Raw genomic sequence first — 19,176 nt, 5'->3', positions numbered from 1 at the left:
GGTTGGGCCGATTGAATTGAAACTCGGTACACAGTTAGGTCTCCATCAGATAATTCATCTGCATGTGTTAAGGTTGGGGTGCTACAGCACGTGCGCACGTGCAGGGGGCGCTCTCAGATCTCGAGAACGGCTGGGCCGATTGCGCTCAAATTTGGTACACGGCTGGGGACCAGTTAGTAGGGTGCCGTGCAAAAGTCAGTTTCGACCCCGCTTGCACGTGCGCACGTGCAGTGTGCCGCTTCCAGATCTCGAGAACGGCTAGGCCGATTGCGCTGAAATTTGGCACATCGCTAAAGACCGGTTAGTAGGGTGCAGTGCACAAGTTAGTTGGAGGTACCCCCTCGCAATTTCGCACGTGCAAGGCCCATCCTCTCGCTCGCTCCGTTGGTCGCCCAAAAGGCGTTTTACTGGTGATATCTTTTGTTAGGGGCATATTTTATGTAATTCGTAGGAAATGACTTACATAATTCGAACCAAGCAGCTATTATCCTATGCGTCATGCGAACCCTCGTGAACACTCTTCAGTCCCCAGCCGGCTCCGCTGCCGCCAGCTGCCGGTCCTGATTAGCGTTCCTACAGGTGTGCTGCCGTCATCGGGGCCTCACCGGACCGATAACTAGACCGACGGCGAGTGAGGAGCTCACATACACTGTCACCGCCGCCGCAGTCTGCACCGAACCCCTCTCACTGTCGGAGCTCAGCGGCGCCCGCCTGGACACAGCAGCGGCACGAAGACAAGAGTCGCGATGAAGGCCGAGAAATTTACCCTGCTGCGTCACTTTGACGGCATGCCGCAGCCGTCTGATTTCCAGCTGGAGTCTGAGGACCTTCCTGAGCTGAAGGAGGGCGAATTCCTCTGTGAGGCCGAGTTCCTCAGCGTTGACCCGTACATGCGGCCCTACTCGAAGGACCTCAACCCGCCAGTGACCATGATCGGATCGCAAGTGGCGCGGGTACTGGAGAGCAGGAGCGACAAGTTCCCTGTGGGCTGCCGCGTGGTCGGGGCGCTGGGATGGCGCTCCCGCACTGTCGTCAGTGAAGATATGCCGTCCGCCGTCTTTGGACTGAGGAAGCTTCCTGACCTGGGCGACCTTCCGACGTCATATGCTCTCGGCTCCTGCGGTATGCCGGGCAATACGGCCTACTTCGGCTTCCTGGAGATCTGCAAGCCAAAGGAGGGCGAGACGTTGGTGGTGACGGGCGCGGCCGGCGCCGTCGGCAGCCTGGTCGGACAGATCGCCAAGATCAAGGGCTGCCGCGTGATCGGCTTCGCGGGTACGGACGACAAGTGCGCCTGGATCCGCCAGCTCGGCTTCGACGTGGCCATCAACTACAAGACGTGCTCGGACATCGACGCTGCTCTGAAGGAGGCCGCCCCGGACGGTGTGGACTGCTACTTCGATAACGTCGGCGGAATGCTCAGCTATCAAATCCGCAAACAGATGAACCTGTTTGGTCGTATTTCTGTGTGCGGCTTTATCTCCAGCTACAACGAGAAGACTGGCGAGGAACTGACCCTGGAAGTCCCCGAGAAGCTGATTCTGTTCAAGCAGCTAAAAATGGAGGGTTTCATCGTCACCCGCTGGGACCAGGAGGAGACGTGGAACAGGGGCGTCGAACAGATGGCCTCCTGGATTAGGGAGGGCAAGATTCAGGTCCAGGAAACGGTCACGGATGGATTCCAGAACATGCCGCAGGCCTTCATCGGCATGCTGAAAGGAGAAAACACGGGGAAAGCCATGGTGAAAGCCAATGCTCAATGAAACGAATCCGTCACTCAAGAGTCTAATGAGGAATTCCGTTGACTGTGTGTGCTCGTGCATTGTGTTCTGCTTATTAAATTCGAGATCTTGCAACGAGCGATGTATCTTTTTGTTTCATTGAGTTGAGGTAGCTACACATCTCTAGCATATTGCTTCGGGCCTGACATGTGTTTACAGGGACCCATCTCGATGGAGATATGAGTACTGAGTAGGCAGTAACCCGCTCATTATCTTTATGTTGGTAGTGAAGTCAGTTCTCCTACCCTGCCGCGGGTGACTGCAGCGGCCCGCGGCGCCGACCGGTGACCGGCACTGTTTGCACGTGCACGGCACCGGTGCGCTGCTGCGTCACTTAGATCACCGGTCCAATTAGGAAAACCCATCGCTCGTCGGAGATCGGGCGGGGCGGCGGCCGATTGAAGTGGGCGGCCATCCAACGCCGGTGGCCAGCGGGCCATCTGGGATGACCGATGATCAGGGCATACTGAGGAACGGAGGCGTCTGTCATGATACGCAATACGTTTGCCTGGAGCGTTCACAGTTATGCCGCTAAATTTGCTATTATTATGCACAATGGTTGGATTTTCATGTCATGGATGCAGTGCGCTTCAAGTGACTTTAAAAGGGTTATTTGGCGTTGATTGATAGGTGGCAGCCGGCAACATGGGCAAAGTGTCGCATTTCATTATACTGACAGTGGCTAAAGTGGAGGATGCCATTGTTACTACTGGTGAATAGAATGATCAGTGAATCAATTATGCTCGGTACGCGTATATGTAGAGATGAATAAATAAAAACAATGTTAAGTGGTCTAGGAGTTAGGACAGTACAGCTCGACCCCACGTCCGACCTTCGGCGCTCGCCCGGGAACAGATGCTTATCTTAGAGACTGGCGGCAAAAAGTCGACACCTGTCACCGATTTAACCTCCGATAGAGGCGATACTGAGCGAAGGATGCGTCGGAGGGTCAGTCGTTAGGAGACCCTGCGACCGAGGAATCCACATGTGCGGCACTTTGCGACGTTCGCGTCCGACTTTTGAATCCCCAGGCCCGATGTAAAAAGAACATACCTAGGTAGTTTTTGAACTCTTATTTTCGTTTATCACTGCGGTGCGCAGTGGTTGAAGAAAACTTTATATGTATTCCAGCATGGGTGTAGTTTTCCAAAAATCATTGGGGGTGCTTAAAGGAAACAGTCCACTTTCCTGAAATCAGTATTTTGCTATTGATTTATGATTTTTTATGTTCAAAATAATCATGAAATAAAATAAAACCTTTTTGTAAAAACAATTATTTTCTATATTTTAATATAGGACGAACTATATTCTATGTAAAATAATGTTTGACGCGGAAGCTTATTACGCATTGACCAATCATATTGCGTAGCTCAAACCTACGCATACTGCATTGGCTGTAAGCAGCACGCTGATTGGCTGACGATGACGTGGCTGCATTCCTGTGCAAGGCACGCATTCCTCTACAAGGCACTCTTTTCGGAACGAGAAATGGAATATCTTCGTCTAGGGTGATCGTTGAGCCGTAAAAGCTCCTGATTTGTGCTAGTCTCAGCTCAAGCTACGAAACTGCTATTCCAGCTCAAAACCCCATGTTAAAAGTGAACTATTTCCTTTAATAGCTTTCAGAAAGGCATGCCATAGTTTTTGTAGTTTTTTTAGATGTTCTTTTTTACTGTAGTCATCAGGCATCATGCAAGAAATAATGTTAAATCGGTTCGAGGGCTTGTTTTAAAAGCGCCACTGTAAAACAATTTTGGCTCACCCAATGCATTAACCCGCACGGGGCTGGGGTCTCCAGCCGAACGCGCGGGGCTGGGGGGGTAAATTTTACCCCCCCCCCCTGTTATCTCCCGAACTAATGGTCCGATTTGGAAAATTCAAACGCCAATCGAAAGATCTCATCACGAATAACTAAAAACATGTACTTAATTTAAAGTTTGAGGTCAAGGTCAAGGTCAGGTCAAGGGTACGAATTGCAAGTTTCTACAGTATCGGCCTTGCAACGGTTGCCGAAGAATGGAGTCATGGACTGAGCCTGATTGTCCAAAACGTGTTTGGGCCTGACCTTGGCCATAAGTTTGGCAGGCCAGATTTTGTACTGGACCATTTTGAGTCAACTTTGAGAAATACATAACGTACAACGGTGGTAAAATCGTTGCTATAGGTATAACACAGTTTACCCGCTCCGGGTGTGAGGGAGGGGTGTGGGGCAATGAGTGCACTGACGTGGCGCCCTCGGAGGGCCGGTATGGGATTAAAGCTCAGCTACACTAAGGGCTTGTGTGGTGCCTTCAGTTATCGGTGGCACCCTCAGAATCACCGGCGTAGGGCCCTCAGAGCCGCCGGTAAGGGAGGCACCGCACTATGGTTGGAAACGGCCTCACGGATGGCCGGGGGTCAACGCGAAAAAATGTTTTGCCCATAACTTGTTAATGCGTAGACCGACTGCGATGAAACTTTGCATAGGTATACCAGTGTCTTTCGTGCATCATACAGTAACTCAGAAATGACGAGGTCACGTCACGTCACGCGTGTGTGACGTCATCATTGCAAGTATGTTATAAGTCGCCTATGTCTTTCGTTATGTTATCGATATCGCGAGGCATTTTGAACATGTTTTGAATACTGCTATTACTGAATGGATATTGTTGTTATGCTTTAGGGCAAGACATATCAACGTAGTGACGCACAGTGTCTTACTATTGGTCATAAACGGTCAAAAATTTGGAGAAAGAGTATTTATGATTTTTTTTTTAGATTGGGCAAAAAAGTAAGAAATAAAATGACGATCAAATGACAAAACATGCGTCAGATTAACCCGGCAGTTGCTGGGGTATTTCCCCATCCGCCGTTTGCCCGGGGGGGGGCGTTCAACGCCCCCAGCCGATAACTCGCGAACAAATAGGCGCAGCGAAGCGCACGAGGCGCGGCAAACGAAAGAAGAACGCGACGAGACGATTCACATGAATACTTTAAAGTTGAATTTCGAGGTCACAGGTCGGGTCAAGGTCAGGTCAAACACTTGAAATCGGGTTTTCAGTAGCATGGACTTTAGAACCTCGCAATCGGTGCCTCGCGTTTCGCGTTTCGATTATATCGTCATCAGTTGGTCCTAAATAAATTCAGTCATCAGTTGGTCCTAAACAATCTGTCACAACTGTCACAACCCTTCATATAAGTGCTAAAAGAGTGTCAGATCAATGTAGGGGTCAGTCAAACATAGGCCACTGGCCAGGGTCAAAGTCAGGTCAATCAGGTAAGCACATAACCCCGAAAATTAAAACTGGTACCTATTCGCAGCCCATGCATGACACATGTTTTATGGGTACTTTTGGGCGTAGAACACGATGGCGACATTCATTTTATCATACGAGTACGTAGCTGGTTGAAAAAAGATCAATTTCAGAAATGCATGCATCATGGTCGTGAAGTAGTCACGAGAAATTGCCAACATTCAGTTCAAGATTTTGGGAAATGTAGAACGATGATCAAAAACCATAGATAGCCATTTGATTTGCCATGGTATTGGCAGTGTAATGGCGTTTACAGCATGTCTGTATGTCTGCTCTGTCGGTGGATATCCATATCCATACTCCAGGATATCCATACACGTTTGCACGATATCCATACTCCAGGTGCAGCGGCGAGCAGTTACTTCTTACGAGGGGTGCGGAGTCGAAGTCAGAGTCGGAGTCAGAGTCGGAGTCGGAGCCAGAGTCGCCCAGAGTCGTGGCAACGAGCCAGGAGTCGGAGTCGGAGTCGGGGTCGGTCAGGAGCCCGCAGTGGAAGTCGGAGTCGGTCCGAATCGGAACAGCTCCATCACGACTCCGAAACACTGGCAGGGGTCCGGAGTCGGAGACAGAGTCGGCCGGAGTCATGGCAACGAGTCAGGAGTCGGAGTCGTAGTCGGAGTCGGATTTGGCTCCACCACGACTCCGCAACCCTGCTTCTTACCATCATTTATAAGGATAAGCGATTGCAAGACTGACGAGCCGACCTGGTGCTAACGAAGCGACGGGTAGGTACGCCTCGGGAGATGAAGCTTCACGGACGATTTTGCGCACAAGTGCGCAGTCTGCTTTTACGTTCCCCTTACGCAGAATTGAACAGAGACTTATTCTGCCAAAAAGCTCAATGGAGGTCGATGGAGAACTTTTTGTATGTCCAATGAAACATAAACGTAATTTTGCAAATATTGCTGTGGTGACACTGCAAACAGAATGCAATGCCGTTCCTGATTTTGAACACGCATGGGAAAAAGAGTCACTCCACTCGATAGCCAACATAACAAGGATTATTTTGATATATAATAATCCAGTTTTACAACGTCATGGAGGTACTCCACATGCTATCACCAGCGCGGTTGTTTAAACCTTTGACGGCGCACCAAAAAAGCCACTCTCAGAAACTCCCGATTCCACGTACAATAATGGAGACTAAATGCGCAACTAAATAATTTTTTCTGCCCAATTCAAAACATTTCACCAATTTCCAACAGAATGACACCCCAAATATACATATATTCCGAGATTGCCCACGGCCATCCGTGAGGCCGTTTCCAACCATAGTGCACCGGTGTGGGGCCGCTGCATGCAGGTGCCGGTGTGGGCGATCAGAGGTGCTAGTGTGATTCTCTCAGAGGCGCCGAAGAGGGTCCTTACAGGCGTTGCTCCGGGCCCTCATAGACGCTGGTGTAGAGCCGTTACAGAGGGGTGTGGGGCCTTTAGAGCTGCTGACGCGAACTGTCTACAAGCCGGCAGGGGGTCTCAGTGACCGGCAAGGGGTCTTAGGCCGGCAGAAGAAGTCCTGCGGGGTCCTAAGAGACCGGCATGGTACTGTCAGACACCGGTGGGGCCCTCAGGGTCACCGTTGTGTTGTGGGGCCCTCAAGTCATCAGTGGGTGGCCTTTAGATGCGCAGGCGTTGGGTGGGTCCTCAGAGCCGCCGATATAGGGCTTTAATAGCCACTGGTGTAGGCACTCGGAGTTGGGGGTGTGAAACCCTCAGAGACACCGGTGTGGGCCCTCATAGGCACCGATGAGGGCCCCCACAGTTGCCGTTATGGGGCCCTCAGAAAAGTAAGTGTGGGACCATCACAGGTGGGAAATGCCCCTAGAACTGTCCCCTCATAGGCCGGTAAAACCTCTCAGAGGCCAGTAACGGGCCTTTGGAGACCACCGAGGTGTCCTTAAAAGCCGCAAGAGGCCCTCAGAAGTCAGCGTGGGGCCCTTATGGAGAACATAGTGTGGCTATTTAGGGCCCATGTGGTGCTCTAACGAGCCCAACGGGGCCCTTCTGAGTAGAAATATGGCCATCGTTAACCCTCAGCGGTCAAATGGCGCCGCAGGGCCTCTAGGACCCGAGGGTCCCTTTGAACCCGATGGGGGGAGGGGGTACGTGTCCCCTTAGACCCCTAGCTATGCCACTGTTTCATATGCATCATGTCAGATATTTTAGGCTCCCCCCAACTTAAAAATCGTTCCCGGGCCCCTGATAATATCAGATGTATTAACACAAATATCATGCATCTTAATTTGTGGTGATTTATTCAATGCATATTCTCTTAGTCACTGAATTGAGAAAGCATAGTATTTGGATGATTCACTGGGCTCATTACAGTACTAGGAGATGGACATTCCGATTATTGAGGGCCTTGAGTCAGCTGGGAATGTTTTGAGGAGGCTGGGGGTGCTTTAAGAAGGCAGGGGGTGCTGAGCTCAGGATTGGGGGTGCTTGAGCACCCACAAAGAGATATAAAGTTACGCTTATGTATTCCAGTCCACTATACAAGTAATAATACTCGTAATAATACCTGTAACATACGAAAGCCTTTGTCACATGCTGGTTACATAATTCATTCATTTGTTCTGTGACCTTTCTACCGTATGCTGAATTTCTTCTTTCCTATTCTTATCGTGATACCCCTGTGTCGGGGCCCACAAATTGCGCTCGCCTGCGCCGCCTGCAGCTGTGCCTGTGCCTCCGCCTGCTTACGCTCGAGCTCCTGTTTCTCTCGCTGACGCGCCGCCTGCAGACGCGGCTCCAGCTGCCCGGCCAGCCAGCCCGAGAGCTGCGCCTGTCCGGCAGTGCCGGCGGTCGCCGCGGCCGCGGCGGCGGCGGCCTGGTGCGCCTGCCGCAGCGCCGGCTCTGCCAGCTCCCCGGCGGCGACCATCTGTTGCTGGTACTGCGTCTGGGCGCGCGCCACCGCCTGCCGCGTCAGCTCGGCGGCGGCGGCGGCCTCCTGCTGCCGGAGCGCGGCGTTCCTGGTCCGGTGGCCGGCCAGCTGCCCCTCCAGTCGGCCGCACAGCGCGCTCCGCTGCTGCTCCGCCGTCGGGCCGGCGCCGTCCCGGCCGCTGTCAAAGTGCTGCAGCGCCGCACGCACGGCAGCGGCGTGAGCCTCGTTCAGCCGAACGTCCGTGATGCTGGGACCGTCAGCGGGCAGCGCGGCGAGCATAGCCGACTCGTACGCCGCGCTGCTCGCCTCAGCGAGCGCCGCATTGTGGCTGTCGGCCTGAGCGGCCCGCAGCTGCAGCCGCTCGGAGTTGAGGCCTCTGATCCACTCCCAGTGCTCCTGGATGGCGGCGGCGAGCGGACGGATGGTCTGCGCCTCGCTGAGGTGATCCACGCCGGGACAGGACACCAGCGTCTGACGTGCCTCGCTCTCGGCCTCCCGGTGGACCTGCTGCAGCCTGGTCTCGGAGAGCGGCTCGGCGGCGGTGGCCTCCTCCAGCCGGTCTGTGTAGGAGCGCAGGGCCGCCTGGACGGCACGCCGGGCCGCCGCGGCCGCCAGGTGATCGGCGGCCGCCTCCAGCTGCGGCGGCAGGCGGGCGGCGTGCTCGGACAGCGAGCGGCACAGCTCGGCCAGCGCGGCGCCCGTCAGCGGCCGGCCGTCGATCTCGCGCACCGGCAGCCGCGCGGCGTCCAGCAGCCGCTCGGCGAACTCTCGCAGCTGCTCGGCGAACTCGGGAGCCAGCTGGGAGGCGGCGCCGCTGAACTCGGGGTCGCCGCCGGCCGCCGCCGCGCCCGGGTGCGGCAGCAGGAAACACTCGAGTTCCTTAGCGGCCAGGCCCCAGTCGGCCGCTGTATCGATGTCTGTGCCGTCGCCGCCGTCCTCGATGTCTCCTCCGGCCAGCCAGTGGCCGAGAATGTGGCGTCCGCCGTCAGCGCCGTACGGTTCCTCGGCCGGGAAGGCCCAGTCGCGCACCAGCAGCACCAGCCGCGGGGTGCGGTGCGGCGCGCCGGCGGCCGAGGCCAGCAGCCGGGCGTACTCTGCGCACAGCCGCGCCTGCTGCAGGTCGTCCGACTGCGGCTGGCGCGACACGTTCAGCACCTGCACGCCGCTCAGCAGCCCGGCCAGAGCGCGCATCACCACACTCTCGGTCGGCGTGGACACGTTGTCGAACGCGCCCTGGGAGTCGACGAGTAGCACGTGCGCCGTCCGGCCGTCGGCGAGTGTGACCGGCAGCGGGCGGGACCAGAGCTGCAGGTCGCGGGTGTGCGCCTGCCGACCGCCGCGCCACGGGAACCCGGTGAGGGGCGCGTCCTCCAGCCAGTCGCCGCCGCCGCCGGCGGACTGGGAGCGCAGGTAGCGCAGCAGCACGTTCAGCAGGAACGACTTGCCGCGTCGGAAGGCGCCGGTGATGGTGATCGGTATTACGGGCGAGTCGCGGAGCTGGTCGGAGAGCAGCACCTGCTCCAGAGTCGCCTCCTGCAGTCGCAGCTCCCCGGAGTCGGGGTCTGCGGCGAACAGCGGCATCGCCCGGTCCTCCTCCGCCGCCATTCTGTCGCTATGTTCTTGTTTCAAAATACCTCAGACGATCTCAATCGTGTTTTCACCGAGAGGCGAGATGTCTTGCTTTGTTGACCAGCACTCAAAGTGCAGTCAAACCAACTTGACCGAGTCACACTCCACTCTCGACTGACATTCGGGGGAGCGCCGTGCCGTCGCCCGCGCCTGCAGCGTCTCTGTCGAGCACTGGCCCTCGAGTCGCAGCCTGTTCCGGCGGGCGGTTATCAGCAGTTGGTGACGAGAACTGGCCGGGGTTCCCGGCGGATTCCGCGGCCAGCGTGCACTGCGTGGGCGCTGCGCGGTGACGTATGTCGGCCGGCCCGGACGAGATGATTCACTGTCGACGCGCTGGTAAACACTGCGGAGCTGGCGCGGTCGGGAACCGCGCGTGTCACCGTATATACCTACGGACGGACTCGATTAGTGATACTTCTCACCTTACCCCGAACCTTTCCAATGACCTAGAACCATATTTTAAAGGGAGATAATGAGCTTTCTTTTTTCTTAAAGGTAGTGTGCCAGCTTTCCTGGACCGTATGGAGTTAATGGCCCAGATAAGGAGAACCGGATTTTTAGAACTTATCCATACCTTCAAAACTCATGGAAACGTCTTAAATTCTTCAAATTTTGAGTACCCCAGTGCGAAATTCGCCCCGACGGGTTGTCGGTCGTACCTACTGTAGTGTTCGCTATGGCAGTTGTTTAGTGCTTTTCACACGACCTCACGTGACTCCGCCATTTTGTGTAAAATAGAGTTTACGTTCCACCTGGCCATTGTGTACAACAGATATCAGTTCGGGCTCTCTCTATCGTCTGGATAAAAATAGGCCCCGCCCATCCCAATCAGCTGCTGCATGACGAGTTGATGACGACAACCACTACTTACCAGCAACCAATCTAGGGATAGCGTACGTGACAGTAATGGTGCAGCGGTTGCAAAATATTGCATTGTTATTCAAACGGTTTTTGCTTTTTGATTGTGATTGTATTGAGATATGTGATTAGATGAGGTGTTGTTGAAGGCAGGTATTTTTTTAAATATTTTTTGACAATTTTTTGCCCCCTTGTGCTGAACCCGGGACCACCTGAAGTCTAAACCTCATTTTATATAACATGTCAATGCTGATGCTGTCCAGCTCAGAGTTTTTTTTTGGGGGGGGGGGCAAACCAAAACAATTTATCGATTCTTTCCATGCATCGTCCATAGGCGTAATGTTAAAATTATGCCGTTTGGGGGGGGCAAATGCCTATTTTGCCCCCCCTGGATCCGCCACTGACTGCTCCGATCCTGGTCATGCAACCAACGTTCATGGGTGGTGTTTCACGGCAGAGCACTGCAGTGCGCTGCGTGTGTCAGAGCATTGGGTTGCCATGGCAGTGTCAACAAAGTTCACTGTGACGCTAAGCTATATGACAGCATCCCAGAACGCTAGCACGCTGCGGTACCAGCACCAGCAGCATGCTAGCAGTATTTGAACTCAAACCTCTGTTCTTGGTACGGTTTTTCAGAACATCTCACTCTGTTCCAAACGCGATTCATCATAAACTAAGAGATCACATGCAACGTCATTTGAGTGATGCTATGGTATGCCGTAGCTACCAGTGCACACAGTGTCTGGATGGTGAAACAGGGCCATTATTAATCACATTTGCTTTGCTTTGTTTCAGCAGAAACCTGTCTGCACATGGGAGGAGTGCAACAAAAGCCCATCAAGTTCATGCATGGCAGTGGATCTCAACAGCAGAAAACCAGAAAGAACATGGATGCTTGTAGATTGCAGTTGTACACTGCTGTTATCACGTGATGTGTGTGGCTGGCATTGCTCCTGGCAAGAACCACCTGCAAGTGATGAGATGGTGCCTCAGTCGTTGAGTGTGCTGCAGTGTGAGAGGCGCCCTGATCTCTACTTTGTGATGGGTTTCCATTGGAAGTTCAACTGAGAAGTGAGAAGTGACTGTGACCATGCTCGAGCATGCCAGTGGAGCTTTACATGCTTAGGGCAGCTTTTGAACAGATGCTGACCATGGCATGTCCCATCCAGTTATCACGTGCATAGAATGGTGGGGGGAGGGCAACTCTGGTTGAGTCAGCCCTACTGCGCTGGGGGTACAGATGGCCGCTTACGTTTGGTGTGTCCTGCACTGCATTATCAAGCCCAGTCTGCTGCCACAGGCAATGGATCGGGCTGCACTATATTAAAGGCAGACTACCTTGCAAAGGAGGCTGGCATCCTCTCCCATAATGACACACCAATTGGCAATCATCGCTGCGATGATCACGAGGGTGTCCGCTTATCTAACATGGTGAGGTGGAGAGCCAGCTCAAGCTGGCCTGAGGGATGGTTTTACTTCATCTGAGGCCCCCTTTCCCCGCCTGCCAGGTCCGGTCAAACGACCGCTTCACAGTGAACGACTTGCAGTGGATGCCGTCCCACAGCGCAACGAGCGCGCCGACCAGAGGCGGCGGCCAAGAGGCGGCCGCGCTCCCCCAGTCGACGGTCCCGGTGGACGTCGGCAACGCCCACCGCGCGACCATCAGATCGGCTCGCGACCGCGCCGTCGCCGACTGACCGCATGACTGGTATCTGTTCTTGATGTGGGACCGACTGCCACCGCCGGTCGCGGAAGGGCATCGCTCATCGGCCATCGACGTTCACCAGCTTCGCGTGGGTCACTGTTCGGGCTGCCACCAATACACCGAATCGGATGGAACCCTGTCGGCGAATGCCGGCGGTGCCCCGACATCGACTGCGCGGCGGCCAGTGCATCGCGTGCCGGGAGGAGGCTGGCACCCCCGATCGGTCATTGGTCACAAACCGTGTCCCAGCTCATGACTGCATCCAGCGCAGCTCTGTGCGATGTTCTGCTGCAGTCTGCCGCGTGTGTTGAAAGAAGAATGAACACGAGAAAACCTCAAAACTTTATGCCTATTAGTATTTGACCAGTATTGGAATAAGTTTGGATTTTGAGAATTTGTGTCCCTGTGCTTGTGCCTGTGTGGAAAGGCATGCTTTACGGTGTACCATCTCAATTTGTGCGGCTGCTGACAAGCCACCTGGGTGCCAACGTATGTGCGAATCCGCGAATACGTTGTGTTTCGTCAGTCGGTATCGTTCTGAAAATATTGACTGCAATAGGCTATATAGCGTATGACGGTTCAGCCCAGCAGTAATAACTGACCATTGATTGGGCGAATTTTGTGTGGTGGTTCGCTAATACATAACCTAAAGAGTGTTTTGCCGGAATTGTTTAGTAGCAGAACTGACCGGAATATAAGTAGAATGCAACGGTTTGAATCGTTAATTTGTTGAAACGATTGTTCTCTGAGACCACTGTGTAACTTTTGACCTGAGAATCACCAATTATAACGACAATGGTGGAAGCAGTAGGCACTGTAGAGTGTAGGCAGCACTATATAGTTGGCACGCTTACGCAAGCACACGACTTACGCAGTGGACATCTGCATCATGCATGTTAAGGTTTACTGGGAAGAGTGAGAAATTAGTCAAGGCGATATTTCCAATTGAGCTGGGGATAATTCATTCTCGTTATGCAGCTGTGTAAAAGGGCGTCGCTTTTTTCTTGGGTGAGACCTTCCCCATTGGCCATTTCCAAGCTAAATCGTGGTGGAGAGTCTGGAGACCTCAGCCTCGGTAGTCGGTACCCTGCGCGCTGCGCCACCTTGCGAAACATAAAGCAGCAGTCCTGACATCTACAGGCGTTACTTTTCATGAAAGCGTGGATGTGTTCGCGCTTATGCGAAGAAAATTCTTCCGAGTATGGTTGATAATGAGATTAATTGTTGTCATTTATTTATTAATTCATTGGCAAAAGTACCCTAATAAATCGGTAAAGTAGCTTAAACTGTATCGTATTTCCTTGAGAAAAAATGACGAACTCATCCTAAGACATCCAGATTATTGGATGCGTTCGTCAGTTGTAAGTAGTTCAAGTTTTTGGAAAAAGTTGCTTGTGGAAAATCATAATATTTCAAAGATATGCCTATTTTCGAATAGTTTATGCATTTATCTGCATTGAAAAATGATTGTAAAGCAAAAGTGCAAACGATTGTTGTCAATTTATTCTCTCAAATCACTATTTACGAACGCACAAAACTCCAGCTTTTAATTTAGTGCGTGTGCGAATTGCGGTCAGGAAAAAAGATTTAAACTGTCTATATTCCTCTTAAAACAATGAAGGATGAATGAGAAAAACGCTGTTTTGAACAATTGTATGTTTATTTTTTCTCAATTAAGCAAAAAACCAAAATTTTCAACTATTATTACATTTGCTCTCACAAAACCCATCACTTTTAAGCATGACGTCATGTCAGCCAAACTTACTAGCGCCATCTCTGGAGAGCATCTTTCGAAACCTCCAGACGATAGAGAGAGCCTCAGTTCGGATTCCATAACACTACATTTTGGCGACTAAGCACGAGATAAGTGCGGACTCTAGTGGAATCGCGTGTCGCGAGTATCCGAGTAACCTTTTTTTTTGTGTTTCGGCCCGCGGTACGGCCATGAGCGGCGACAGTGGACCGCCCCTACCCGCGCCGTTTTTGCCCCATCCCGGGACGCCGGCCGTCCCGTGGAGGAACTGGGAACAAAAATTCGAACTTTATCTGTTGGCCAGAGGGCTGTTCACGGACCCTGTGTGCGGTCGGACCGCACACAGCCTCCAAGCTCCGCCCACTGCGTCCCTACGTCAGCCTTGCGTCACCGCACACAGCGACCGCTGTGGCCGGTCGGGACTGGCCACAGCGGACCGTCCACCGCACGCAGCCGTGACGTCAGAGCCGCCTACCCATCCCCTACCCCCACGCCTGCTGGACGTACCGCACACACCGCACGCAGCAGTGTGCGGTGCCCGTGAACACCCCTCAGGTGCGGCACGAGCCCCCTGCCCCCCGAGCAGCGGCGCGCTCTGCTCCTGTGCGCGATCGGTGACGAGGCGTACCGGGTGTTCGACACCCTGCCGCCGGTCGCGAAACGTGACGGCGAGGATGACTACGACGTGACCCTCCGCCAGCTCCGGGAGTTCTACACTCCCAGGACTAACGTCATCGTGGAACGATTCCGGTTCCGACAGCGAGCCCAGGCCCCCACAGAGTCCACAGCAGACTTCGTTGCTGCTCTGCGCGGCCTGGCTCGCACCTGCCAGTTCGGCCCAATGGAGTCGGAACTCATCCGGGACGTGGTGGTGGAGAAGACCCCCCACCAGCGCCTGAGGGAGCGACTCCTCCAGGACAGGGACCTCACTCTGGACAAGGTCCTGAGCGTCGCAGAGACCTACGAGGACTCCCTGCGTGAGGCTGCAGCCATCTCCCAACCAGTTGCAGCCCCACCCGTCTCATCTGTGGCAAAAGTTACGAGGAAGCCACAACAGAAGCGACAGCAGCAGCAGCAGCAGAGCTCCAGCAGCGACTTCTGCACCAACTGCGGACGTGATGATCACGCACCCAGGGATGCTGCCTGTCCAGCCCGCAGAGTGACCTGCCACTCCTGCGGAAAGAAGGGCCACTTCGCCAGCTGGTGCAGAGGCGGCAGTGGAGCAACCCCAGCAAGGCCAGCTCAACGACAGCACCACAAGGCAGTGAAGGAGCTGAATGTGCTCTCCTGTGCTGCCACCACTGGGTCACGCCTCACCTGTACCGTCCAGGTGACTGCAGGTGACGTCACACAGGAGGTACCCCTCCAGGTGGACACGGGTGCCACCTGCTCACTCCTGAGTGTAAACCGTGCCAAGGAGCTGTTCAGAGGCGTGGCGTTCAGCCCCTCCAGCTCACGGCTCTACGGATTCGGCCAGCAGCCACTCCCAGTCCTGGGAACGCTGCCTGCCACAGTGACCTACAATAATCAGGCTGTGCCAACCAACTTCTACCTGGTGGACACCAACAAGACGGAGGCCATCATGGGTATGGACCTGCTGCAGGCCCTGGGAGTCACCCTCCACCCAGCCTCGCACAGCATCTACACGGTGGCAGGCTCAGCCCCGTCAGAGCTACCTGCCATCGAGGGCTACGTGCACCGCATCAAGCTGAAGCCGGACGCAGTACCAACTGCCTACAAGCTGCGCCGGCTGCCCCTCTCCGTGCGAGAGGAGGTCTCAGCAGAGCTGAACAGTCTGCTGGAAGCAGGCATCATCGAGAGAATTGACTCCTCTCAGTGGATCAGCCCGCTGACCGTCTCAAGGAAGAAGGACGGCAGGATCAGGGTCTGTGTAGACCTGCGTGGGCCGAACAGCCAAATCGTCCCAGAGGTTCACCCACTGCCCACAATCGACGAGCTGGAGTCCAAGCTCTGTGGCACCCTCTACAGCAGGATCGACTTGAAGTCGGCCTACCACCAGCTGCGTCTGCACGAGGACTCGCGTGACATCACCGCCTTCCTCACGCCAGACGGCCTGATGCGCTACACCAGGGTCCCGTTCGGCCTGGTGTCTAGCGGCAGTGCGTTCCAGAAGCTGCTCAGTCATCTACTGCAGGGTATCGACGGCTGTGGACACTATCTGGATGACATCCTGGTCACCGGCCGCGATCAGTCCGAGCACGACAGGCGCCTCCGCACCGTGCTGGACCGCCTCAAGCAGGCAAATGTCACCATCAACACAGAGAAGTCCTCCTTCAGCCAGCCAGAGGTGGAGTTCTGCGGTCATCAGCTCTCCAGACACGGAGTGGTACCTCTCCTGTCTACCACCAAGGCCGTGGCCGAGGCCCCGCCTCCCACCAACGTAAAGGAGCTGCGCAGTCTCCTGGGCTCAACCGGCTGGTTCAGCAGGTTCGTGCCTCAGTACTCAGCTGTGGTGAGACCCCTCGCCATCATGCTGAAGAAGGACGCCACGTTCCAGTGGACCAAGGAGGCCAACGACGCCTTCAACGAGGTGAAACGGCTCATCTCAGCCAGGCCGGTGATGAAGCCCTTCAGCGCCCGCCTCCGGACGATCGTGACGACCGACGCCAGCGACCGCGGCGCCGGTGCCATGCTCACTCAGATCCAGCCGGACGGCGAGGAGCGGCCAGTGGCGTACTGGTCCCGCTCCTTCACCGACGCCGAGTCGCGGTACTCCGTCTCTGAGAAGGAAGCCCTCAGCGCGGTCAATGCTGTCGAGCATTGGCGGACGTACCTGTGGGGCCGTTCATTCACCCTGCGGACGGACCACTCTGCGCTCACCACTCTGCTCACGCCGAAGACGTCCAACCGCGCCGGCGCGCGCATCGCCAGGTGGCAGTCCCGCCTGCTGCCGTACTCGTACACAGTGGAGTACCGGCCCGGGCGCAGCATCCCAGTGGCTGACGCCCTGTCGCGCCTGCCGCTGCCGGACACCGGCGCCGCCGAGACGGACGGCGACGAGATCGTCGCCCTGCTCACCGATGACGTCAGTGACGTCATCACTGATGACGACGTATGTGCCGCGTCGGCCGCCGATCCAGTCATGGAGCATCTGCGGTCTGTCATCCGCACCGGCTGGCCCGCCGCCGCGCGCCAGTGCACGCCGGAGACGCGCGACTACTTCGCCGTGCGGAACGAGCTGCAAGTCCGCCAGGACGGAGTCGTGCTGCGCGGCCCGCACCGCGCCGTCGTCCCGGCCGCGCTCCGCTCAAAGTACCTCCAACTGGCGCACCGAGCGCACGACGGTGTCGTGCGAACAAAGCAGCTCTTGCGCGACCTCGCCTGGTGGCCTGGAATGTCGAAGGACGCCGCTGCACTGGTCGCCGACTGCCCGTCCTGCCACGCAAAGGACGCCGTGCTGACGCAGCAGGCGCGCCCCGCGCCGCTGCAACCGGTCGAGCTTCCAGACCGGCCCTGGTCTAAGCTCGGACTGGACATCGTGGGCCCGATCCCCGGCGCCCCACCGTCTGCAAAGTACGCCATTACTATGACGGATTACCATAGTAAGTGGCCAGAGGTCGCTCTGACGTCATCCATCGAGACTGATGACGTCATCCAGTTCCTGAGCCAGGCCTGGTCCAGAGAGGGACTGTGTGACGAGCTGGTGACCGACAACGGACCCCAGTTCACCAGCGACAAGTTCCGACAGTATCTGGCCCAGCGCGGTATCAGACACCACACGTCTGCCGTCTACTGGCCGCGCGGAAACGGAGCAGTGGAGCGGCTCAACCGAGAGGTGAAGGTGTGGCTCAAGGAGGCCACACAGCTGCAGTCGCGGACGGCCGCCAGCTTCAGCGGACACGTGCGACAGCGCCTCGCTCTGTACCGAGCGACCCCGCACTGCACCACCGGTCAGTCACCCTCGGCGCTCCTGCACGGCCGACGCATGCGTCTGCACCTGCCGGTCACCACAGAGACTCCGCCGCGCGACAGCTCGCTACAGCACCGAGTCGCTACCCAGCAGCAGCGCAACAGCCGCGGGTACGACTCGCGACAGGCTGCCCGGCCGTCAGATCTCCAGCCTGGCGACACGGTGCGCGTGCGGCGACAGGGGCACGTGCCCAAGAACCAGAGTCGGTTCTCCAGCCCGCGCCGAATCGCCAGACAGCTCGGCCCGGCGACCTTCATCCTGTCCGACGGGACAAAGAGGAACGCTGCACACCTCGCCCGCATCCCAGACGCGGCGCCGACCGGCTCAGCACCTCCGAGCACCGACGGGCCGGAACCGCCGCCGCCGCCGCCGCCGGCCGACCCGGCTCCTCCGAGCTCCGGCGAGCCCCAGCCGCCATCGCCGCAGCCGACAGCGTCCACCGCGCCACCTACAGCGCCGACAGAGAGCGCCCGCCCGTCAGATGTCGCTGACGTCGCGCTGCCGGCCGCCACCGGCGCTGCTCGCGACCGGTCCCCCGGTGGGCCGCGCCCGCCTCAGAGGGCGCCCGTCGGCGGCACCCCGCGCCGTGAGTTGCCGGCCTCCTCCCGAGGACGCCGCCGATTCTTGCCGCGCCGATTTACGTGATCGGCGAGAAGTGTAACTTCAAGGGCCGGCGGGTGTAGTGTTCGCTATGGCAGTTGTTTAGTGCTTTTCACACGACCTCACGTGACTCCGCCATTTTGTGTAAAATAGAGTTTACGTTCCACCTGGCCATTGTGTACAACAGATATCAGTTCGGATTCCATAACACTACACCTACCCCAACCACATTTCACACCACTATGAACAATAAATGCACACACTGAAATCGCTATTACCGATATGCTCATCCAATCAAGTTTCGATAAACCCGTTCATCAGCTCCTGCGGTTTCGAACACGCCTGTTAGGTGGTGCGGTAGACCGCGCCCAAAGCCAGGGCCCCGGTAACGTGAGGTAGCCGAGTCAGGGCAGCGTGCGCTGACCCAAGCCGGAGCCGCGCGTCCTCCCGGTGTCATGTGATAGCCCGGGGCTGCCCGCGGGGATGCGGTAGACCGCGCCCAAAGCTGCGGCCCCGGCTTGGGTCAGCGCACGCTGCCCCGACTCGGCTACCTCACGTTACCGGGGCTCTGGCTTTGGGCGCGGCTTCTGCTCATACTTTGTGGTGCGGTGGTGGTGCGTCGGGCTGCGCGCTCTGACTTCGGCCAAGAAAAATGCGTCAGCTGATCATTGTCATTTCTGCCACTTGCGTGTGGTGAAATGGGGTCATAACTTATGAGACGGCTTTTTCATATCAATTATTTTAC

The 19,176-nt window shown here is 56.0% G+C and overlaps 3 protein-coding genes across 3 annotated transcripts; 2 read left to right on the top strand and 1 right to left on the bottom strand.

Annotated features, from left to right (window-relative positions):
- The first annotated feature begins 400 nt into the window (after positions 1–400).
- LOC122369342 (prostaglandin reductase 1-like) lies at positions 401–1,860 on the top strand. Its single transcript, XM_043344011.1, has one exon. It carries the CDS (start codon positions 747–749, stop codon positions 1,761–1,763), a length of 1,017 nt encoding a protein of 338 aa, XP_043199946.1. The 5' UTR covers positions 401–746; the 3' UTR covers positions 1,764–1,860.
- Positions 1,861–7,658: 5,798 nt separating this feature from the next.
- Positions 7,659–9,560, bottom strand: LOC122369337 (atlastin-3-like). The gene is made up of 2 exons (XM_043344005.1): positions 8,804–9,560; positions 7,659–8,515 (listed from the first exon to the last, which is right to left on the bottom strand). Exons 1-2 carry the CDS (start codon positions 9,558–9,560, stop codon positions 7,659–7,661), a joined length of 1,614 nt encoding a protein of 537 aa, XP_043199940.1.
- Positions 9,561–13,610: 4,050 nt separating this feature from the next.
- Positions 13,611–18,417, top strand: LOC122369327 (uncharacterized protein K02A2.6-like; the record flags this gene model as incomplete). Its single annotated transcript, XM_043343977.1, has 2 exons — positions 13,611–13,616; positions 14,487–18,417. Coding segments are annotated over exons 1-2 (3,937 nt in total), but the record flags the coding sequence as incomplete, so codon positions are not given.
- Positions 18,418–19,176: the final 759 nt, after the last annotated feature.

This window comes from Amphibalanus amphitrite, unplaced genomic scaffold (genome assembly GCF_019059575.1).
Source record: "Amphibalanus amphitrite isolate SeventyFive unplaced genomic scaffold, NRLGWU_Aamphi_draft 001026F_arrow, whole genome shotgun sequence".
Classification (NCBI taxonomy): domain Eukaryota; kingdom Metazoa; phylum Arthropoda; class Thecostraca; order Balanomorpha; family Balanidae; genus Amphibalanus; species Amphibalanus amphitrite.
Note: the sequence above shows the minus strand (reverse complement) of the source record. Positions and strands in the feature narration are given on the sequence as shown.